Genomic DNA, 26,598 nt, shown 5'->3' on the forward strand with positions numbered 1-26,598 from the left:
AAGACCTTCGTAATCGCATATATGAGAATTCATTTCTAAAATAAGAATTATATAATTAAATTTAAAATAGGATTATGAAGTGGAACGACTTGATTTTTTTTTGTAATAATTAAATTAAAGAAATACTTTATACTGATATTAAACATTTTTTTACATAAAAAAAAAATACATTCTCTGCGAGCACAAAAAACCGTGCAAAGATGGGGAGGGTCGCTATTTTATTTATTTACAAAAATATACTGGAAATATTAAGAAATATATTAAATATTCTGAAAATACTATACTCAGATATTTACAAAAAAAAAGTAATTTAATGGACTTATTATATTTACTTATTCTTTATTATTTGATATCATTAATGACAATAAGTTGATTATAATATGTATATGTTTTCCATTTTTAGTACTACATATTAGAATTATCTGATGAATAAAAAATGAATAAAATGTATTCATTTTATTCATTTAGCTTTATTTAAAAGATAAGCATATATCATTCAACAATGTAGTCGATTGATCTCTGCTGCTTTACTGCCGTTTACATGCATAGTGCAGTCTCCTTAGCATTCCTTGGGGAAACGCATGTATCTTGGGCAATATAAGTAAAGATTATCGATATACAGAATATATAAATTATATAAAATGTATAAATATATAAATTGTAATCAAATGGTAAACGCGTATAGTCGAATAATGTAGTTAAATCATCTGTACTGTACAATGTAGCCGAATTATCTATACTATAGACAAACGAGTCGTTTTCAATAGAATTCAATGAATACGTAACGTGACAAAAGGTTTTTGATTACTAAACAGATCCAATTTTGTTTACATTATCATAGAAGTACTGCCTATATAAAATTAGTAACAAATTGAAACGTTCAATTTATTACAAATTTTATTTAGACAGTACTTGTTGTACAAATTGTTATAATACGCATTTTTTTTTATTTTAGTTTCTTTATTAATGTTTTTTTTTGTATGTAGTTCCTTTATTATAATTTTTAATCATTTTTGATCCCAATATGGGCGTAGTCGTATATTTTTGCAAAATATTTTTTTTTTCTTTCAATCAATTAATTGATTTGTCCTACTCACTCCAGAATGTCTCATGTTCACTTCAGGAGCTTTTAACTATGTGCGAAACATGTTTCAGAGTGCATAATGTATCTTTTTGGAATTTTAGAAATGACAATAATATTATAAATAGACAGTGTTCTGTATACTTACGTACATAATGTATCTTGACGTATCTATATTTAATTATTTAATAAATAAAATAAGTTTATACGCTTTAAAAGGTGTAAAAATTAGTACAAAAAATATATATAAAGGAACCACTAATAACTTTATCACACAAGATTGTATGAAAAAGTTGATCCGCTTTTTCTGAGCATTTGTATGGAGAGATTCTATCTATATAATCTAAGATTTCACATTAATACTATGAGCTTAGGTTATAAATATTGGTCAGAATTCACTTCCATAAAGATAAAGAAAGTATAATAGCGGAACTATATCCAATACAGGATTATGGCGTTCGCTTTAGGGCCTTACATAAATAAATAATAATAGAGAAAGTGTTATTGTGGGTCATATTTATTACATCGACTTCAATAAATAGTTGTTTATAAATGTCATGACATATAACTCAATGCCAGCAGGTGCCCTGATCCCAGAATATAACGAATCAATAAAATCGCTCACTCGAATGTAACTCGACGTAGCTACTTAGCTATCTTTGAGTGATCTTAATTAATTTTAAATTAACAATTCGTAGCAAACACTTGAAATGTTATTTCCGTGAAGTTTAAGTGATATTTGTAAACTTTCCTTTGTGTATAATGATTTATTTTTGTATTTGTACTATTTTTTTTTTATAGTATTCGAGTTACTATATTAATTTGACAAAGTCTCATCAATTAATATAGAATTTAAGAATATGATCACTAAATAATGTCCTACGACTTAAAACATTAATATGATTTACAAATTAAATTTCTTAGTCTATGACGTGTTTTGATCAATTTTCCTAAATTGATCAAAACATTTCTTGTTAAATAGAATAACCAAAAATGAGATGCTAATAAGAAGACCGTAATAAAGTAAAAAAACAAATGATTATTTATTAATGTATTTTTTTAAAGATAGGCACTAAATACATGACGAAAAATTTTAGGTAAATTTGTATTAAAACCTAATTTATATGATTTTTCTCATTACTTGGTCTATTAAATTTACAGGCATTAATTTATTCAAATACTATTCATAGATTGGAAATCTGTTGTGCTTCAATAAACTAGAATTCTTCAACCGTGTCGTTGCGCAAAGCTTGAGATAGCAAACTATCCTAAACTATTCATTAACTATAGATGTTGTATCTATTTTCCAATGGGGCAAAGAATATTTATATCTCCTCTAAGGAAAGTTTCGCGTTTGTTATTTGGAAAAGCTCATAGATTATTCTAGATATAATAGTCTCTGGAGAGGCGCTGCGCCAAATATAGCACACTTTTTATTCTTTTGTGTGTGGATATCAATCATAAATAATACTTGACTTACACGCGTTTATAGATTTAGTTTTTGTTTTAAAATGTTCAAATTTAATTTGGATAAAAAATATATTTACTTTTATTATGATTTTTAACATTCTATGAAGAATAGATTTACATTTAAATTGTATAAAGTAAATTAAGAAAATAAATTAACTATCCGAATTGTCCTGTTTGATCCTTCGTTTATTTCTTCTAAACCACGCAACGGATTTTAATACGGGTTTCACTGTCGTTTAGATACTTTTTAACGGAAGCTATTAATATGTGATGTACAATCCTTTTGTTTTACTTTGAAAATTATATCCAACCTCCATATAGCGATGTACACGTATATAAGAATAATTTTGGACCATACCTAATATTCCCTTTTCCGTGAGAATTCCAGGAAAATCTTTTTTAGTTCGTGTTACATATATTTTTGTAAATTAAGAAAGTTAAGAAAGATCCGATATTTGAGAAATTACAACTTGCAATAACATTAAAAAAGTTGTATATTTTGAAATATAAAATGTAATGTTTTATATTATATAAGAGATATGTAAAAATGTACTGCAAATTGTAGTAGCAAAAATATTTTATTTAATAAAAAAATATTATCGATTTCTTGTAATAAATGGTAACAAGGTTAACGACCTACACAGAGACAATTTGTTCTCTTGTTAAATATACCATATAAGGCATTTTTATATAAAACGTGCTGTACATTTTTATACAGTTTACGTATATATTTACAATAAATAATATAATCTGTTAGGTTGGGTATTACACATGATACTGATATTAATATAATTAGATAACGGGAATTTGATAAATTTACTATGTTTCCTACCCACTCTGAACAAGACTACCGAATGAAGTTGAAACAGTTGTCGGAAATAACAAACATAGTATGTCCATAAAATTCCAGTTGTCTAGCTCTATTAATATATATATACATATATATAAAGATATACATATGTTTTTACTAGTAAGATGATACTGACCTTTGTCCAGGACTCTTGCTCTCGCTGCTGACATTGTTGCTAGAATCATCGTCTTCCTCTCTTGACGTAGCCGCTGACAGTATCCTGGAAGACCCGACGTTGGTTTCACTGCCATCGTTGTCTTCGCCTTCCGATGTTCTACCTGTGCCTTCTTCTGCCTGTGAAATAAAAAAAAAAAACGTTCTATATTTTTTTTCTTATTACAATGTTGTATCGGACCCGCGTAACTTCGAACAAAAAAGTTAGTATCAAATCCAAGTAACCAGTTTAATATATTTAAAAAATTTGGACTATAAAGAGGTTAGCTCTTTTATAATATCTTTCGATATTGAATTTTAGATAAGGGGGGGTAATAATTGTACAGTACTATGAAATATATTTTTTATTGTTTTTATGTTTCTAGGGAGGTAGATCGATTTATTTACTAGTTTTGTCAGAATAAGGGTAGTGCTAACTTTTAGTTAACTTACTCTGTGTGTGTTTTTTTTTATAAAAATTTAATGTAGATATTTTTTTTATTCGTTTACAAAAACTGTTTGTAGTCTGCTGTTAAGTTACAATTATCATCTGTTCTTGCAAGTTAATTATTTATTACATATATTTTTACGAGAATAATCAGATATGTCAATTTCTCTATGCATGTACATATATGGTAATACGAACCCTGTTTCCTACAGGACTGGCTCAGCTTAGTGTAAGAATCAATGATAAATTTTGTAATTATACAAACATACTTTGATTTTTGATACATTTTTTTTCACTTATATAAGGAAAAAAACTTACAACCTTAATTTTGTGTACATTATACTACATCTATGATTTATAAATATAAAAATAAGAAACGTTTATTGTTATTTGTGTTAAAAAAGATAATGGTTCGTAAATGAAAGGCTCATATTATAAACGTGTTGTGTATACATTTATCCGTGTTACATAACATCGCATGCAGTTTTGTGCAGGAGTTTCATTTCATGCAATAGGTATATTTATATACGGGGTAATATATTTATCAGATTAATAAAAATATCGTGCAATTATTTAAAATACGTTTTTATTTCTGTTTTTAAATAAGTATGGGGTAATACCATTTACATTATAAGAGCACGGGTTCGGTATATAAATGCTTAAACACGTGCAATAACAATGTATACATTTTTGTATAGGTAAATATTTAATTTGTATATATAATTTAAATATTATATCATATATGTAATTTGACTTGTTTCTGAGTAGAAATAAATAAAATATATTATTATTATTTCGTCAATAACCATTATTATTATTTTTTTTTGTATCTGTGATCCATTTTTTAAAGGACTTGCAGTGTTAGACAGACCAACGTTCCATCTAATGGAAATTGGAAACCGACGCCTATAAACATGAATGAATGGCAGTGCCATAGAAATCAAAGAAAATACTGTGAGCACCATACTCATCTTGGGCTGTCATAATTATTTTTCTTGAAATGAAATGAATTTATTTTGCTAGAATGCAGGTAGTTTTTAGACGGAAGAGGTTTCCCATATACATTCTGCCTCTATGTCGGCGTGCAAATTATTACCAATATAAGAAATTAACGTATATTATATATTAATTTTATTTTCATTAGTAATATTAATCAGTACATACATATATATAAATTATTATTATATTTATTTTATTATTCATTATTGCACAATAAAATACATATATTGTATGTAATATGATATTACATTACGGAATTCAGATTTCACGGTTGTTACCATAAGACGTAAAGTACACGAGGACTTACATACTCGTATGTACCAAATGTTCAAATCCGTTCAGATATTCTATTCTGTTGACTAACAAACATCCAATCATCTTTACCAACTTTCACATCTATGGTTAAGTTATGGTACATTAGGTTTTATTGGAAAACACCCAGTTTTCTAAACTCACCTGTATTCTTATGAGTGGTATAGTTTCTTCTATGCTTTTATACATAATATTTATATGTTATTTATTTAAATGCACTGTTGCTTTAAGAAAAACATTCCTTGTTGCTATAAAAACAAACTTTACAGGCATTTACATAGCGTATTAATTTCAATCTAGATACTAAATACTTATATTAATTGAATGAGAGTTTAAAAGCGAAGCAAAAGAATAAAATAGAATGCAAATGATGTTGCTTTTCATAAGTTTAAAATGTGAAATCTAAATTATTAAAGTTATTAAAAAAGTGATCTACCAGTGAAATTATATACTTATTCCTAAAGAAACATATGTTTAAAAAAAATGTCAAGTCTTCTTAACTATTTTAACACATTAGTTTAACACTTTATTTGCTGAACCTGGTCCAATGTTTATTTCAATTTACGATTATGGGAGATAAGCACTGCCATGTGTAGTGTTGCCAGATTAGTTACTTTTTCCCTAATATTAGGTAAAAAAATTCTCTTAGTGAAATTTTGGAATAATGAAATGCTTGTAAAATGTTTTGAGAAAAGTGAAATGTACTTGAAGAAATTTGGTTTTGAAAAGATTTGTTTTGAAAGTTTGATATTTGTAAATCACGCAGCGGTACAAAAATACCGTATAATATGGCAATAAATGTAATAAATAGAGTATAAAAGAAGTTAAGGATTAGAAAAGATGTTGTTTTCGTCGTTCACTTTGCGAACACATGGCAAAACGTAGTGATATTAGTAATTAGATAAAAGTGAAAAAATGGTATCGATTTGGAGAAAAATAATTGATGTTTAGCTAAAAATAAAAAATGGCACCTAGCAACACTGCGTATGGATTACATCGACTTTGCAAAGTTGAATTCCAAGTATATCCGTAATAATATTAGACTCAAGATTTTGCATCCAGAGCCGTAAAACACATTAAAAAAATACATCAACTCGCGAGACTGGTCCACGCGTACTTGCAAAACTGTAGCGTTCCGCGTGTCGAGAACGAGAAGTGATTTAAAAGTGACGTCCTAAATTCGCCAGGTTGTCAGCATTTAAAATGTTAGAAACTGGACGAGCCATATTACTATAGACTCATTTTTTGTTATGTTTCGATCTTTGTTTATTTGGGAAAAATATTTAATTTCACTGGACAAGAACACACCGTCCAAAATATATTAAATGTTATAATTTTATCCAGCATATAATATCTACATAGCTGTATAGGTATAAATAATAACTACATTAATCTAAATTGCTATTATGAAATAGAATGAAATGGTAATCTTATTGAAGCCTTAGGCAATATATATACGCTTTAAGGCAATTCATTAATTATTCAGGCATTACTCTGCAATACTAAATAATATCTACATGTTTCTATGAATAAATTAAATATAACAAAATGAATTTGTAATAAGTTTGTGATGATATTAAGTTATTCATTGAGTAAATCCTAAAAAATTAAAAAGTATTTAATTTTATTAAGGGATTCTAAAAGAGGAATATGTTTTTATTTATTATTTTATTTAAATGATATTGTTGCCAGTTTTAAAAAGATTTACATGATTATTTTTACATCGATAAAAATTATTACATAATTATTAATGCATTTTAAACACTGTGTCATAATAAATTTGTCACGATTGAATTCGTTTTGTTTATTCGTGTTTCAGTGTAAGAATACAAACGTATTATTTATGTTTGTAAATATTTTACAGTTAATTGACCTATTGTGAACCTCTGATACACATGTTACGAAGCCCTGATAACCCCTGTTTTAAAATAAAATGAAAACAAAATAATATAAGATATATAAAAAGGGAAGAAAGTTAAGAATATACTAAATATAATATAAAAATATATTTTTTTTTTATTTTTTTTTTTATACTACTTAGAATGGCAAACAAGCTGACGACCCACCTGATGGAAAGTGGTAACCGTCGCCTATAGACATGAGCAGTACCATGGACATAACAGAGTATACTGTTTCGCCCATGATACCCCCCATGCGTTGCCATTCCTGAGGACTCAGGTGTTATTCCTCTGTACCCAGTAAATTCACGCCATATCCCACCCTTCAAACCGAAACACAACCATGCAAACACAACTGCTTCACGATTGAAACACGAATGGGACAGAGGTAACCAAGCAATCGACTTTTGTACAAAGTCTCCCTCTAATATTATATTATGGATAATGGGATGCTTATACAGCTCAAAGAACCGATAACTGACAGGGAATGAAGGTCCTCGAGAGGTGACCTCAAATGCCTAAAATTGAGACGATGACAAAAGATTTTTTCAAGTAGATAATGTCCAAAGGAGATCTTGTTTGGTAAAAATAGTAATTATAAAAAAAAAAAAATATCAACTATTCTTATTATAAAACGATTAAAACGCACTGACGATTGACAGTAAGGTCGATTCTGGAGTGGTATTTTTCTAAACCGATCTTTGAAGAGCGTTTATAACTTTAGCTTGACGGAGTATAACAAAGTCGCAATTATTTGTTAATTTTCAAAAACAATTTCAAAATTTTCATTGTTTCTAATTAATTATTTAAAAAATAGTCTGTTAGCCAACTAAAATGTAAGGTATATTAATATTAACATTGAATCTAGATAATTTGTAAGTATTTTTATAATTACATAAACAGTTGAAATATTTAGAATCAAATGTAGGAACGTTACATAAACAAGAACAGTATATAAACAAGGTTATAAATATCATTATAAATGGAATACAATAGCTTGTTGTTATACATTTGTAAACTTCCAATATATTTTAAAAACGGAATGAAATTCTCTCATAGAATTTTTTTTTTTATTTATTATCTAATATATGCCCATATATAAGTTTAGATTCTCTCTTTCTAGCCATTTACAATTCTTTAGAGATTTTTGCATGGAGTTGATTAGCAGATAATGCTGTTGTTTTAGATGTATCTGGTGTCATTGTAGTTGAGTGTGAAGGACTCTTCTCCTCTTCATTGCTGCTGTCTTTTGTATCTTGATCATAATGAAGATACGGCAGATTGGTGTAGATCAAGGTACAATAACCCAACTTTTAAATTTTTATTCATTTAAAGTAAGAGGTAGGTTTTAAATAAATAGATTAAGTTTAACAAAAATCCAAATAGCACGACGAAAACGCTAATAAAGTAACTTCTAAAGTAGCCAGTTTTTAGATGCTTCAATTTAATACATTTCGTTATCAAGAAAGTAATAAAAAATGAAATAGTAAATATGTTTAATATTAAAAAAATTTACAGCCGTATCGTCTCTAAACACCGAGAAATTTTCGCCTGCAACTTACTTACTTATGTTGATCACTTATCTCTGAAAACTAACTATAGATAATCATCGGTAAATGAACGGGGACAATTAAAATTCTTCACATGATCAACTTCAGATGTATAGAAGTATCAAAGTACGAGTCCAGCAGTTTCGTTATAATACAATTCGCCAATACAAATCCTGTGTCGGTTCTACGCGTCACGTTTCACTATTAAGTACTGTTAGTATTTTGATAATACTCAGAACTATAATAGGGTAGTCAGAGCCATTAGTAGAGTGTAGTGAACATTACATTCGGCATGCCCACATTTGATCGAATATAGTCCAACCAGGCAAGGGGCGAGCCTACTGTCGGCACTTGCTTTAATTTGGTTTATCTCGTTATTAGTAAACTTTTTCCGTGGATGTCATGAGAGGTGACTAAGGGAGAACGAGGGATGCAGCAGCGTCCCTTTTAAAACATCTACAAAGCCTAACGGCGGTTGACAATCTGCCAAGCGTTGCAACTACTGGCAAAATCCTGCAAGGGGGAGGCTTGTATTGTATCAGCAGTGGATAGTTAAAGGCTATATATATATATATATATATATATATATATATATATATATATATATATATATATATATATATATATATATATATATATATATATATATATATATAAACTTTGCAGTTTATATATGTATGTATAAGTATATGTATGTATGTATATAATAATAATATACCTAATATTCATAAAAGACATATTTTTTACGAATATTATACTATAAAACGTATGGAGAAGGACAGTTTATTTTTTATCCTGGTCAATGAACAGATTCCAGTCCCGTGGGCAGAGTCACGGGTGAAAGCTTGATATTCGTTATAAAACCCGTAAGCGGATGTAAAACGAATCCAATTCGATGCGTTTGTATGATGCTGCAATACGACAAATCCTCGTGTAAACAGAACCCCGTGCACTTTTCGCCATTTGATTTTTATTGAGTTTTATGTTTTCGAACCATTTGTATTGCTATTATTACATTGTATGCATTTATGGCTATGTATTTTATATTGTATCATTTTCAAGGCATTTCCATTATAATACATTGTTACACATAGGTATTCTTTTTTTATACTTTTTTTATGCAACTCAGAATGGCAAACGAGCTGACGGTCCACCTGATGGAAAGTGATAATAGTCGCTTATAGATATGCACAGTACCATTAACAAAAAATACTGTATCGTTCATGATACCCTTCATGCGTTTCTATTCCTGAGGACTAAGATGTTATGCCTTTGGATCCTGTAAATTAATTGCTATGTCCCACCTTTAAAACCAAAACATCGCAATGTAAACACAATTGTTTCACGTCATGTTTGTATAAAGTAAAAATAATGGTAACTTGCTATAGTTAGTAAATAAAATAATCTTGGCATATCTTTTTATAGAAATAATAGTACTTAGAATAAATAAATATCGAAATTAAATAGGTTTTTGTATTATTTAATTAGATATTATAATAATATGTATAAACACTATATAGTTGTAGATTTATATGCAACGTATTCTATAATTAAGACTTTAGTTACAGTGTTAAATATTTTTTTTTAAATTGACAAATAATGTTGACGTTGTCACTCTTCGGAGAGCTAAAGTTATGAACGTTTTTAACATGCGCGTTTTGATTCCTGATAATCTAAAATTATGTTCCACAAAAAACCGACTTCAATTGTTGCAAATCCAGTTGATTTAAAAATAAATCACTAAATCGGTTTTGATATAATTTCTATAGAATTATTTTAAAAGTATATCGTTTCAGATAAAAAAAAAATTCAAATCGGATTATAACGTAACTTCAATCGTGATAAAAGCCATCAATAAACGTTAGTACATTTGATTGAAAACATTTTTATTCTGAATGTGAAGTTGAGCATTGTAAAAAAAATGGAGGCTTCAATGGTTACAAAGTTAAAATGGAATCAATATGGGAGTAAATTCTAACATTTGCAAGAACAATTATCAAATATAGATAATTATAGATAAAAACATTACAGACGAATTGAGAATCCCTTTTGTAAATTATAAGTCCGCAATCGGGTTTTAGTTTATTGAAAAAAAGTAATTCTACATTTAAAAAAATAGTTTAATAGTTGGATACTTGTCCTCGAATGCTGACTCCTGACTGCAGCGTCGGATTGCTACGACCCAGTTCCGATGTTAGTTGAGCTCTTGTACTCGTATTATTACTTCAACGGATCTTTCTACCATTATTAAATAAGTACAATATTTTTGTTATTTTATCTTGATAAATATATTTTTACTAGCTTTTATCTGCGACTTCGTTAAATAAACCTAACTATCCTACATGAGCAAATGCGAAGTTCTTTGTTTGATTAATAGAAGTCAGAGTTAAAAATATATTTAGATAATTACTTCTTTAAATAGTGTAAAACAAAGTTACAGTTCGCGTATATCTCTCAGCTTATTTCTTGTAATGCAATGTAACATAACATAATCTAACGTAATGTAATGTAACGTAACGTAATGTAATCTAACGTAACGTAATGTAATGTAATGTAAATTGAACTCTCATATCTGTAATTAGTCTCTCATTTAGGCTATTGTACGTGTAAGTCCTGGCTAATATAGTCACCTAGTAAACTTCTTTCTGAAGCGCAGAAGCTTCCTGGTATGTTCATAGGACTCGCGTAGGGTGAGCTGATTATCTATATAATAGTGTGTCATCAATCCTTTCTATTTTTCAATTTCCTCCTCTTCAATACTCCTCTACCCAAAAGTCGTCTGGAAGAGGGAGATTTTTTTAGCAATAAGGCTGACTTTTGTATCACTTCTCATTATCATATTTATTGTATTTATTATATTAAAAAATGGTGTAATAAATTGCAAATAAATAAATAATTTCACTGTCATGTAACATCATTCAAACCGGAAGACAACATCGCAAGCGATGTTTCTCTCGTCCCGGTTAAATTCAATATTGTCCCCATTATGTGGAAGTTAAATTTGCATATTCATTTTGAGACAATATTTCGTAATATGTCATTTGTCACGCGTGGCTGCGAGGCACGTGTAGATCTAACTAAGAAATTTACGATGTCATGCTATTATTATATTGATGTAAGATTAGGAAACTATCCATCAAGTAATTTGTAACATTAACACGTATTTAATAGTATAATTACGTTAACGAGATTTTTTTTTATGAAACTCTTAATGGAAAGCAGGCCCAATCCGATGAAATGTTATAACCGTCGCTTATAGATATGAACAGCATCATGGTCGTAACAAAGTACTATGTAATGCCCAGTCTTCATTCGTAGCCCTTTAAACTGAAACACTGCGATATAATGATGGGATACAGGTACCCATGAAGACGACTTTTGCAGTCTCCTCTGTTTGATATATAATGTTTTAATATATATATATTAATATATATATATATATATATATATATATATATATATATATATATATATATATATATATATATATATATATATATATATATATATATATATATATATATATATATATATAATATATATATCTATATATAATATATATATGTATATATATATATATATAATATATATATATTAATACATAAAACGTATTCAACGAAAACTACTGTACGGATTTCAATAAAACTTAACACAATACACACATTTCGAACTCCGGAAATTATTCAAATAATTCCCGAATTCTCATTAAGCGCTCGTTAGGTTGAAACGGTTTAATGCGAAAATCTTTACAAATTACATAATGTGAGAGGACAATGTGGGTGTAAACTTATTTTGGCAGAACAGAGTTCGGAATTAGTTTCAAAATTGATTGTAGAACATCAATACAAATGGTAATCCATGTTGTAATTCAAGAGAACTCGATTATATACATTTAAAGTGTATAACAATCTTAAATCCAACGATATTCGTGAAATTGAATAGTTTACATCGAGGAATATATTACCGAATGCGGCCGTAACTTCGTCTGCATAACTGGGATAAAAGGGATTGTTAGTAATGGGGTCTAACTGTCCTATTGGTAGCAATATACCCTATCAGGTTGACCTCAATGTCATCGATTGTCAAATGTCATTCAAGGTTATCAATATAATTCACTCTACATATCATATAAAATTATAATATTCATACACATAAAAACAGAAAAACCAAACCAAATAAATAAACTGTAAATTCACCATTAACTTGGTATCCCGATAGCGAAGTGTAATTGGCTCTCAATATTTAGGGAAAGGAATACTTGTTAATCGTTTTTTTAATGGGTAAAAATTAAATAGTGACACCTATGCTATCGATTTACATTGGCGGGGCACCAGTCACACTTAATAAGGATGAAGCAGATCAGTTGACTCATCGTAACATGAATTAAACAATAACAACCACGATGGTTTCCAGGGAGAACCACATGGCATGAATTTACAGGGTACAGAGGAATAACACCTGAGTCCTCAGGAATGGCAACGCATGGGGAGTTCCATGGGCGGAACAGTATACTCTGTTATGTCCATGGTACTGCTCATGTCTATAGGCGACGGTTACTACTTCCTATCAGGTGGGCAGTCAGCTTGTTTGCCATTCTAAGTTGTATATAAATATATAAATGGAGATTTTATATAGAAGTCATGTGAGTGAGTCGCGTTCGTGTTTCTACCGCTAAGCAGCTGTGTTCCGATTCCGCGTCGGGGGAATATGGTAATGAAATTTGAGGATTCGGAGGCATAATCCAAAATGAGGAAAGTAAAAAATAAAAATAATTTTGGTGTCTTCCGTCCTCATTTGGGATTACTGTCGTGAGCATATTTATTCATTTTATTCATTCTTATTAATTTTATAAATGTGAAAGCGAATTGGTTTTGTTTGTTATTTCTCAGCGGTTTAACGTTTTAACCAATTGCATTGAAATTTAGTTATACATAGCACGTGTAAACCAAATTTCAATGCGATTGGTTAAAATGTTAAACCGTTTTAACCAATCGTTTTTATTGGTCAAAATGGGATGGAGAAGTATATACATCAACAAGACCTCTTTTTTATTATTCGGTCAGTGAACAATTCCCGGTCACGCGAACAAAGTCGCGATTAAAAACTAGTTTGCTTATAAAACATTGAATAATTTAATGGGAAAACAGTCACTGAAATTGACATTTCATAATAACCTAGAACAACATGTAACGCAGTCTTGAAACCATAAGAACGTAGATCCAATTGGATTAGAACGAGCCGACAATGTTGGACTAGCGTTCATAGTATGTCATTTGTCTGTATCAGACGTATTAGAACTATGACCTGTATACTGTGTTGCCTTTTGAGAAACTACTCAACAGTGAGTTATGAGGAATTGCAGTTGTTTCCAAAGCATCAATCTTTCTTTCTTAAATTAAAACTTTAATTTGGTATCATTGAGAAATGATTATTCTAAAGATCAGTATAAAGTAATTTTTAGTAGAATTGTATTAAATCTATTTAACATTTATGTCTCGATAATATAAGTATTTTGCTAAACTATTAAATTAAAACGATAGTTTTCAAGAAGAAGATGATAGAGAGTTGTGAAAAATGATATGGCCAGAATGGGAGCGAATGCGGAAATAGCTCCGAATATAGAAGAATTTTGATTGAATTTTGAAGAGTACTATTTTGGCACCTGTTTAATTGCCTTAACCGATGTAGGTATGCAAATATTTTCTCTCTAACTACACTGGGTTGGCTGGAAGAGATCACTTTCAGAAATAAGTCCCCCTTTGCTAACAAGTTGTTAAACTAATCGTCGCATGTATTGTTTAAGTGCAATAAAGAATATATAAATATTTACATTTTAAAAATAACGAAAATAAAATTATGATTCAAATATGTCATTTCAATTATCATTACATATTAAAAGTTTAATTCGTATCGTTTGCCATTGAAATCTCAGAGATATTTAGATAGGTAGCGGTAGTCATGAATATTTTAGCAAAAATTTTAACAGAAAGACGCTAACCACACTACTGCCCATATTAAGCATGTTTAACTAATAACCCAGTCAACCCTTCGACATGGGCACAGAATAGTAATCCGGGTTCTCCAAGATTGATGGTCCAATATTTTTCGTTAAGTTGCCGACAAGATTGATATCGGTAAGCGATATTAAGCCTTCTATTAAGGACAGTCGCATGTTACTAAATCAAATCAGTTACGGTACCTAGGAGTAAATTAACAAATACTAATTGGCAAAAAAAACAGAACATACATATTAACGAAATGAAGCCATGTACGACGAAGTGTTTCGTAGATAAATTAAATTAAAAATATTCGAATTTAGAACGTCGAATGGTGGTTTAAGTATTATTATGCTACGCAATAAGAAGTTTTTAGCTCTTTAAAAAAATGGCGAGTGCGTAATTAATATAAGATTACCTTTAGATCTTACCTTTAGATGCATTGTGTCAAAAAACGGTTGGAATGCAGACATCCAAAAGTGATTTTTAGCTAAACAATATTTTAAATCCAGCAAATTGCGTCTTAATGTTACGAGAAATTCGATTAAAACAGGTGATCAGGTGATTTTTCAATTTGAATTGGGAACAATTTTTTCTCATATTACTGAGCGCCATTAATTATTAAAAAAAATTCTATAGGTACTTCTACCGTCATTATTATTTATTATTTATAAAAGTATTACAAAAAGCATAAATAAAATATCCGAACAATCATAAAGAATTGTATTCTGAAAGGTGAGTAGTCAGGAACAATTATTATACTCGTATATGTAATTCAGAGAAGGGATGATAAGGCGAAAACAAATTATTACTCGACCCTAATTAAGCGGATGTTTGGTATAATAATAAACGGAGCGAAAAATCTGACCAGAAGCGTCTTGGGCTTGTTATTTGGGAAAATTTTAAATTGTAATAATAATATCTTATTAAGTATGTCTATGGGTGTGTGTAAATAAATGTGAGTGGATGTGAGTGGCTCATAGCCGTGCTTTATGGCAGTTTATGGAGGAGGTTTATATAGAGGAGGTATAGCAGTGGACGGATAATGGTTGATATGATGATGATGATGATAAATGTAGTTTTAGGTAAAAAAAATTCTCAAATTTACATTTCATATGAGTAAAAAGCCATTTGTAATCTAAATTGATTCAGTATCTAAATAAAATAAAAAGAAATGATACTTCGAATATTAAATAAGTTTAACAAAGTAAGCTACCTAATGGAAAGTAGTATTCATCGACAATATATAATACATGAACTAAGATATCACACAGTGAACTGTGACGCTCATATCATCTCTCATGTCTGTTTTTTTTTTGATATGTGAAAATGGTATGGTAACCCCGCCTGCGCTAACGGGATACGCTGGCGGACCACCAGTGAAAGGTGATAGATGAGAATGAAAACAGGCCAGTTAGCCCATCATGACGAATTCATCAGGAATTAACCATGATAGTTTCCAGGGGGAACCGCGAGGAGGTCGACCTGGTTGGGTATATTGCTAGCAATGGGATTCTCAGTCTCCATTACTAACAACCCCTTTCTCCCCCCTTCATGTCTGTTGTGAGCACTGTGATTTACGGTGAAATAATTTTCACACGTAGATTTTTGTTGTTTGTGGACATTTCTATAATAATTTGTTTTAACAAAATGTGTCATTTTACGATTTTACTATTACCCTTATCATATTATATATTCAATTTAAATCCTTTTAATTAAATAAATGCGAAAGTAAGTAACGATGGATGGATAGATGTTTATTACTCTTTCACGCAAAAACTACTAAACAGATTTGAATAAAATTTAGTACACGGGTAGGTTAGAACCTAACTTAGCATATAAGGTACCTTATCAACTGATTTAAGTACGTGAAGAAGCTATAGCTAGTAAATAAATATATCAAAATGCTTATAAATAGCAATTTTATTTCTGAATAGTAGTTTTTATGAATCTATTGCCAAGTTCGGAATTATATTGAGATGCTTTTAAGTTTTCGTGGTCGTCCACGATATTGTCTCCATACAATTTCATACACTTATGCTCTTTTATTACATCGTGATTTAAAATTGTACGTTATACTCTTCTTTTCATTGAAGAGTTTCTTCTTGTCGGTGCAACTAATTCATGCACCTTCTTCCAGCCAGTTCTATCTCAGGCCATATCCTTGACCTCCCTATACGACATGACACCTAGTTTTTCTTTTATCTACGTTATGCTACTGCAAATTATTAAAAATCTCAGTAAATTATATTTTAGTATAGTAAGTAAGGGGTATATTTATGTGTAGAAACAGTATAACGAAAAAGCAGTGACAAGTCAATATCCAGATATTGTATTTATTAAATTGAAAAGCTTTTTCCCCAAGAGATATTGGGTAAAAAATGAAATTAGGTTCTGGAAGGTTAGCAGTCGATATGCGACCGCACTGTTCATATGAGGGCATATTTTTTGTACTTTGCTTTTCTTGGAGAAAATTTTCCAGTTTTCTAGATATTTGCAAAGTAATCAGATCGTTATGTAGAAAACTAGACGAAGTTTCTGATATTTATATTCACGCTATGTTTAAGCTTACACCTTTTTAATATTTATGCAGCGTTGTAGACAAATGGCAAATGGATTTATCGATAGATATATTATTCTATATATATTATTGCTGTTCTATGCATGAGACAGGACGTGATAGCAATATCCAGCGTCATAGACTTCCTAGACGTCATTAGACTGCCTAGACAAATTTTTTATTACTTGACTAAGGGATTTTTTATTAATTGACTAAGGTGTATGGAGGAAGTATATATATATATATATATATATATAAGATTCAGAAAGAAAATGAAATTTAAATATCAGCATCTTCCACGATTTCTTAGTTTCTCTAAGTATTTCAAGAAATCTCAAATATTCCCATTTTTCTGCGATAATTTATAGTGAATAAGGTAAAAAAAATTATCTCACATAATTGTTCACACTCACTTATTATTATAAAGAGTAAAAAGATACGATTGCCCGTTTTCGTTTCTTTACACTATTGATACAAATGTATTGCGTAAGTTGATTTACTACATACGTGCTCCAATCGCAGCAATCCTTCGATTTATTATACGTAGCTAACTAAATAGGAAGTAGAATAAGAGGAACTGCAAAGAACGTGTCGGACATGCTCAAATAAAAACCCCTATGCTTCCTTACCTTTCTATATACCTATCTGTATATGGTAAGGTGCAGTTACATCGAACTAAAGAGTAAAGAGCAAGAACTATTTAGTGTAAACGTGCTAGAGTATATTTTCAATCCTCTACAGAATTTATGAAGACTTTATACAAAGGTCGTTTGCTTAAGTGCCCCTGTCCCATTCGTGTTTCAACTGTGAAGCGGTTGTGTTTGCATGGCCGTGTTTCGGTTTGAAGGGTGGAATATGGCAGTGAATTTACTGGGTACAGAGGAATAACATCTGAGTCCTCAGGAATGGCAACGCATGGGGGGTATCATGAGCGAGACAGTATACTCTGTTATGTCCATGGTACTGCTCATGTCTATAGGCGACAGATACCACTTTCCATCAGGTGGATTATCAGCTTGTTTGCCATTCTAAGGTGCATAAAAATCTAAGAATGTTTGCTTGAATTGCAATAATGTGACTCCAGAATATGGATGTATCTCAGGATGTGTTCTCTTAAGGAGGTAGTTGGCATGGCAACATATGTAACTAAATATGATATTGTGAATTTTTATAAGTGCTTGTTTAGAAGTGCATATTAAGAGTATTCTGGCTTAGTCTTGTATAAATGCATCTTAAGAATGTCAACAGCTTTTTGTTACAATAAGCTTTTGGCTTCAATTTTTAAAGTTTTACACAGACGGATTGACTTACTTATTTATTGATATCACAATCTAACGATTTACACGTTAAACCAACTTCAAAAAAGTATAGGTAGCGAATTCGAACGTATAGTATTGTTTTACGCAAATGTATCTGAACTTAGCGATTTGTCCCGGATTCGCGCGGGAAGATAGGAAGAAAGACAAAGCTATAATTTTTTAGGCAAATTTTTGGTGTTTTGTGATAAATTATTGTAATTTATGTGTAGGAATTTCTATTTTTTTTTTTTAAATAATATATAGCCTAAGAGTATTTTAATTGTTAATAATGTAGTTTTCTATAGGTAAAAAAAATAAATAAAAATTGGTGGATTAATTTTGCATGATCAATCAAATCTTTTTTTCTTTACTTATTTATTTTCTTTATTAGTGTAGATTATCATTTAGCGATATCTCTCTTACTTTAATGATTATTTTTCTAATCAAAGTAAATTTCCTAGTACATTCCATACTGACTTCATTAAAAACGAAGTACGTTATTTTCTAGAACAAGATATTAAATAAACTGTTCCATTTTGTGGGCAATTTTTCGGAATAAATATCTAGGTTAAGTTAATTATGATGACAACGAAACGTAGTAGCGGGTATTTAGTTAACTATAATTGGATATCTAGTTCAGAAATAATGCACCGTCCAGACAGTACGAAATCTCTAGAGCGCTCTGTATTTGACGAACTGGAAGTTGATATGTATTATGTTTGTTCAGAAAACTTATAGCTAAATGTCTTTCATTACAATAAACGTTAGACAATCAATATGTCTGTCTGGCTTTTGAACAATTACTAGCAAGGAAATCTCCCCTTTTGTTTAGATTGCGATATTTTAAGACATACCTTCTGTAAGTATTAGCTGAATAAAGTGGATTGATTCTTCAGGGTTATTGCTCCCTTACTATCTATTTATCTTACGATTATTGGTATATTTTAGACTATTTTCCAATAGAGGACATAGCCTCTTAAAAAAGGCGTTTATGTATTCTTAGACATGACCTTGTAAAGCATCTCTCGGATGCTGGGGTGGGCATTAGACAATTATAAGGTGGGCACGGTCCATTATGCCCCCATTTAAATATGCTTATATCTACGATTGTAATCTCTAAGTTATATTTTGATCTTAGAGCATGATTTAATGTTGGTTATAATTTAAAAGAAATAAAAGTCAAAATAAGGAAATGTTATTTACGAAGAGATAAAGTCAGTGTGAGCTAAATGAGAGGAGAAGCTAAACGACCTGAACCTAATCTATCTTACCACAAAAAAAAAATTAATTTGCGATACACAAGTGTTTAGTAAATGCTTAGACTTCTTACTACAAAACGGTATACAACATCTGTTTTATCTAAACAAAATATATATCTTAATAAAAATAAATTCTATTTAACTTAATAAATTTTATTGCAATTATCTTTTACATAATTTTAGCGATTTTGGCATATAAAATTACAAACAAATATTATTGTGTTTACTGAACAATATTTATTCCCTTACACAGAGTTTTATTAAACTCTATAAAAATAAACAGTTATTATGAATATATTTAAAGCACTGTTGTTTTCATTAGGAATTATTTGGCGTGTAAAGGAAAGCAGATACGGTAATAATCAATGAATACATTAATTATAATAAAATATTCCAATTCAATTAAAATTTGTAACAAGACATTATTAAGTGGTAAAAACACGTTTTACAGAATAAGTTCAAATCAAAATTGAAAATTGAATTTTTACAGACACCGTTTAATAAAATAAATCACTTATTGTTACTTTTATAATTAGCAATTGTGCATCGCAAATAAACAGCGATACAATTAATATGGAATAATATGCCACATATTAGTGATAAGTGAACCGGCATAGTGCGGCCAACCGTTGGAAGTGGAACGTTCTTTTTTCGGTTTGTCGTATTCATGGATTATGTCGTCTCTGTATTCGCTCAGGATACTATGGTTACATCATCATATTATCATTATATCCATTAACTGCCCACTGTCGAACATATTCCTCCCCTTATGGGAGGTTTTGCCCGTAATTGCCACGCTTGGCAGGCGAATTGGCAATCGCAGTTAGGCTTTGATGATGTTTTAAGAAGGACACTGTTGCTCATCCATCGACCATTGAGTTTCTCTAGTCGTCTCTTACGACACCCATGGGAAATTAAATGATGGCCAATTCTATGCAGATATCATACGGCATATCGATTTGCAAAAGAAATAGTGAATCAAGATAGCAGTTTGCGTGATGAAGTTGGCTTTAGAAGTTGGATGCATACTCCCAGCACTCAGAAGAATGTAAATATCATCAGACATCAATCGAGATATAAATATGATACTAAGCCCACCTTAGGACGTTCAAAATTAACTCTCAAATTAATAAACTTTTCTCTTTATTCCGCTATCAAAGGGGACATGGAATAAAAGTAAGTTCAACCAACACTAATTGGTTTACAGAACGTTAAAAGGCTCCGCGCAATAATGTTTGGCTAGAACTTTTTATGGCACGTAGTTTTAATCTACAGAATCCCAGTTCCTCGTTGGCTTTGAAAAAAGTACAACTAAATAACTTTGTAATAAATTGACTTTTATCTCTTATCTCTGTTAATTCTGGATCGATTTTCATAATTATGTTTCAATCGAAAAGGTTTCGTCTCATATTTTATTCATAAAATAGGCCACGGGTAGATCTTCGAAAATAATATAAAGCATATGTCCATCATCATCATTAGCCGTTAACTGTCCTCTGTTGAACATTCCCCTGTGGGGGGCTTTGCCAGTAGTTGTCACGATTGGCAGGCACATTGGCAACTGTAGTTAGGGTTTGGTGATATTTGAAGAGGGACGCTGCTACCTATCCCTTGACCATAAAGGACCATAAAGCTCCCTTAATTGCCTCTTACGACACTCCCTACGCGAAAGGAATTAGTGGCCTATTCTATGTTTGGACCACAGATAAAATTAGGATAACATAATAATAAAAGCTTATAACATGAATAGAACTATTAAATATGTAAGTAGCACAAACATATTGTCCAAATAAGCTATTTAGGTTTGCGTAAATAATAAATATTAAAATACTTCTCGTTTAATATACACATATTATCCTCTGAATAATTTATTGCTTACGCTTTTAACGAATCTGTGAAATAATCGGCGTCTCGAATACGAGTAGCTGGCGTTACCAAGCAGTTTCGTTCCGCCTTATAAAGATATATTGTTACTGCCAAATGCCAACCCTAATCTTTTGACTACGAATTTACGTAAATTTTGATTTACCCAATTGCAGTCCAAGGTACAGTTTAACAGATGTGTTTTTTTTAATCTTGACTGTTAGACATAGGAGTGTAATTTTTTTGGACTTTTTATAGAACTTAGAATGTTAGACTACCTCATAGAAAATAGCAAAAATAGTAAATATCATCTTTATAAGGGTAAGTAATATATAGTAATATCTATATATTGTAGTTACAGTATTTATACATATATTGGCCCAATAACAGATAGATGTCGGATATTACTCATCTTTATCTATACATATTTTTTTATTTATTTATTCATTAGTACAAATATATGTACATGGCGAACTTAATGCTAAAATCATTCTCTCCCAGTCAACCACAGGGAAATATCAGAATACTCGAATGCGGTACTAGTAATTATTGATATACATACGTACTAAAATTACATATACTGTATTATACACATTAATTGAGAATAATATAAAGTACTTACTGCTCGGTTAAAGTAAAAAAGTGAGCGTTTTTTGAAAGACGGTTTATACCGATTTTTACTATATATATATATATATATATATATATATATATATATATATATATATATATATATATATATATATATATATATTAAATCATCATCATCATAATATCAGCCGTCAAAACTGTTGAACATAGGCCTCCTCCTATTGGGAGATTTCATCAGTAGTTGCCACGCTTGGTATGCGGAATGGCAACCGCAGTTAGTTTATATTTTAAATGCACAAATGTAATTTATTTAAAACCTCATCCAATCAAAGTTGATTGGCTGAAATCTAAATCTTTATAGAAGGATTAAAAAAAATATACAACATTAAATTCAATTCTAGAAACTTCGACATAATAGATTCGTTACATTCAAATTGGACGAATGCAATTTTACCACCCGTAAACAGCTTCGGTTATTGCTTCATAGATAACCTCGGAGTTGTAGCAAACTACCTCTTACCCCTGTAACTATTCCACTATTTGCTTTTTTACTCAGTGGAGTGAAATCGATTTTGTTATTAGTTGCGCGACATACAAAGGGATGGTCCGACCGAAAATTTTTTACATTTGAGTTATAAGTATTATATAGGTAAAAATCTTATAATATGGCAATTCTTTTGTTAACTTTTCTGGAAAAATGGTCAAAGAATAATGTTTGAAGTCTTATTAATACTGATCTTGAATAATTTGATTTCTTTATGTGCCTGTATTTTATAATTAAAGATTATGTCCCATTGAAAAAAGATTTCAATTGCGACAAAAATAGTTCATTTGATTTAACAACTAAACCCATACTGATAAAATTTCTATGACATCAATCTGTAAGTATATCCTTTCAGATAAGAAAGGATCTTCCAAATCGGTTTACAATTGACGGAGTTATTAGGTAACTAACATAAAAAATACAACTGAATTGTGAAAACCGTCTTCTTTTTAAAGTTGGTTGAGAATCCCCTCGATAGAAAAGCAAATTTTAAAAGATATATCTCCCTACTTTTGTTTTTAACTATAAATTAACGAAATTAAACATAATTTAGCATAGTACATATATATCATAACTAATATTTCTAGATACCCTATTTTTACCCTTTTAAGTTTAATTCAGGCGAGTAAAGCCACGGGCAAAAATAAAAGGAACACCGTGTATTACGTAGCACGAAAAGGTTACAATTTAGCGTGTTGACGACTCAATCAGAAACAATCACCTGGGGAAACAACATTATAGTGGTAGACAGTTTAGAAGGATACCGACGAAACAGCCCCGAGCGATGTGCTTTATCGTTGTATTACGGGGTTTCTCAAACCATCATACAATATAAATCATCTTCGTCTAATATTTAGTTGTATTGTGTTCTAGTTTGAGAATACAGCACGGCCGTAGCTAGTTCCATGTTTAGGCTATCCTAAACATGGAACATTGGCCTATGCCAAAAGTACTTTTTGGTAGGGCAGAAGCCATAATTAAGTGACTTTGAAAAAAGCGAATCTAATTTTCTTGGAGCTTTTCATTTTAAGGTTTTTTTTATACAACTTAAAATAGCAAATAAGCTGACAGCCCACCTGATGTAAAGTGGTAACCGTCGCCTATAGACATGAGCAGTGCCATGGACATAACAGAGTATACTGTTTCGCTCATGATACCCCCCATGCGTTGCCATTCCTGTGGACTCAGGTGTTATTCCTCTGTAAGCAGTAAATTCACGCCATATCCCACCCTTCAAACCGAAACACAGCCATGCAAACACAACTGCTTCAGGGTTGAAACACGAATGGGATTGAGGTACCCAAGCAATCGACTTTTGTACAAAGTCTCCCTCTGGTAGTGCATTGGGTCTTTTAAAGTAGGACATAGCCCCTCAATGTCCCCTTTCTCCTGCTATGGCTATGGTATACAGTACTGTCAGAATATCCAGTAATTGTTTCACTATTATAAGCGAGATGTTATAGATGCTTTTCCTTGTATACATTATAATAATAATTATGGCAGCCTCATAACTATGCCATTTACATATGAGAAGTCGTTTTAATGGATGATAATGGAATGGCAACCCCGCCTGCGCTAACAGGATACGCTTTTGGGGCACCAGTGAGTCATGATAGGTGAGAATGAAATGGCTGGTCAATTAGCCTGTTGTGATGAGTACATTTGGAATTCAGCACGATGGTTTCCACGTGGAGATCGATCTGACAAGGTATATTGGTAGCAATAGGACTGGTAGTCCCCATTACTAACAATCCTTTTACCCCTCTGAGGGCGTAGTTTTTTTTAATGCGTGAAAATGTTATGATAACATCGCCTGCGCTATTGGTATACACTGGCGAGGCACCAGTGAGAAATGACAGATGAGGATAAAAGCAGGTCATCCTGAAAAATTCAACTAGAATTAACCACGATGTTTTCCAGGGGGAACCACGTGGAGGTCGATCTGACAGGGTATATTGCTAGTATTAAGGTTTTTTGACCCCATTACTAACAATCCCTTTTCCCCTCAGAGGGCGTAGTTAGGTTTGATTACAAAATTTACTTGTATAATTTGCGGTCCATTTATGGGAAAATTCTATTTTCAGCAGTGGACAGTTAATGGCTGATATGATAATGATGATGAATTTACCGTCTAGCCAATCTAGACTGTTCCAAAAAGTAGTTGCCACGCTTGGCAGACAGATTAGCAACCGCAGTTAGGCTTTGGAGATGTTTAAAGAGGGATGGCCATCTCTCGCCCTCCCTTAGTCGCCTTCCTTTCCTGTAGATGTCGCCTTATGACACCTACAGGATAGCAAGGGGTGATCTATACTAAGCTAGGATCACACAGCTAAATCAGGAACTTAGTAACAAGAAATTATTTAATACATGTATAGTGTATATGACTTTTATTCGTATTTATAATGACTACGAATTTAAGGTTTTCGGATTTTTTCTTTTACTTGTGCTACATGACATTGCTTCTTGCTAAATATCATGATTCTAGGTCAACGGGAAGTATCCTGTAGGTTTTGATTTCCTTTGCGAATGTCAAAATAAGTGATATAAATGGGACATAAATGGCTGTATCTTTTTATTAAAAAAAAGTATTAAAAATATATATTAGGTAAGTCACATTATTACTTATTAGCTATACAATTTCCATCAAATTCTATATTCTTTCTCTTTTTATCTTCTAGTATAAATAATCTTTATTTAAATAAACTTATTATATAAAAACAATACAACAATAAATTAAAGTTAATATAAAATTCCTTAAATACTAATACTAATTATAAGTAATCCCTCAACGCACCACACCGAGGCAGCGTACCCAAGATACTGGCAGCATTACCTCTTGGGATTGCCAAACTTATCTTTTGGGCAAAGTAGCTACCAGCTCTTGGGTCACCAATAACCTCGATGAGGCGCGCTGCGATCGTCCGATAAAAATTCTTTGCATTTACTGTATGCAGATTACTGTATCTTTTCATTACGTCGATTTAGAAGCTTTATTTCTTCACTACTTTAAGAGGTTGCAGACCTGAGTATGTTATATTAATTTCAACTTGATACCTCCACGCGTTCCTAAGAGAAAGGGTCTTGACAGACGGACGGACGGATGGACGAACAACGAAGTGATCTTATAAGGGTTTTGTTTTTCTTCTTTGGAGGTACGGAACTGTAATAAGGAAAAAAAGCACTAAAATGGTGCCACTCAGCTTAATGCCATGTCCTTTTGAACATGAAGCTGATTTTCAGTGGCACCAATTTGTTGGTGAGAGAGCATCACTTAAAATCAACAAAAAAAAAAAATACTGAACTGAGTTAGTACCATAATAACAAACTTTCTTTCTTTTAATATAAAAGTAACCTCTGCATATAGACCTACTATTATTCTCTTACTGTTTATATAATTCTTATTGCCTTGTTTATCTTTTAAAATAAATAAATAACGGAATTTACTGAACTACAGACGTTTATAATTAATTTGTTTAATTCCGCTACATTGATGACTAATATGGAAAGTCGTAGAACATTTACTAATAGTAGCCAAACTTCAAATGTTGGCAGTCGCATGTATACTAATGGTAGTGGAATTAAACAAAATAATTAATTCTGAACGAATAACCAGAAATAAATAACGTTTTTACTTTTTGTTAACATTATATTTCAAATCTTTGAACCATTACACATTTATTACAAATTATTAATTCAAGCGTAATCAGAAACATCTAGCTATAATGA

At 30.8% G+C, this 26,598-nt stretch overlaps 1 protein-coding gene across 1 annotated transcript in view; it reads right to left on the minus strand.

Moving 5' to 3' along the window:
• LOC113515231 (uncharacterized) overlaps nt 1-26,598 on the minus strand; it is a 436,442-nt gene that overhangs the window by 60,778 nt on the left and 349,066 nt on the right. Inside the window, exon 3 of the mRNA XM_052895915.1 lies at nt 3,538-3,695. Coding sequence (XP_052751875.1) covers nt 3,538-3,695 — 158 coding nt within the window. The remainder of the gene's footprint in view (nt 1-3,537; nt 3,696-26,598) is intronic.

Source organism: Galleria mellonella, unplaced genomic scaffold (genome assembly GCF_026898425.1).
Source record: "Galleria mellonella isolate WM207_F2 unplaced genomic scaffold, CSIRO_AGI_GalMel_v1 utg312, whole genome shotgun sequence".
Taxonomy (NCBI): domain Eukaryota; kingdom Metazoa; phylum Arthropoda; class Insecta; order Lepidoptera; family Pyralidae; genus Galleria; species Galleria mellonella.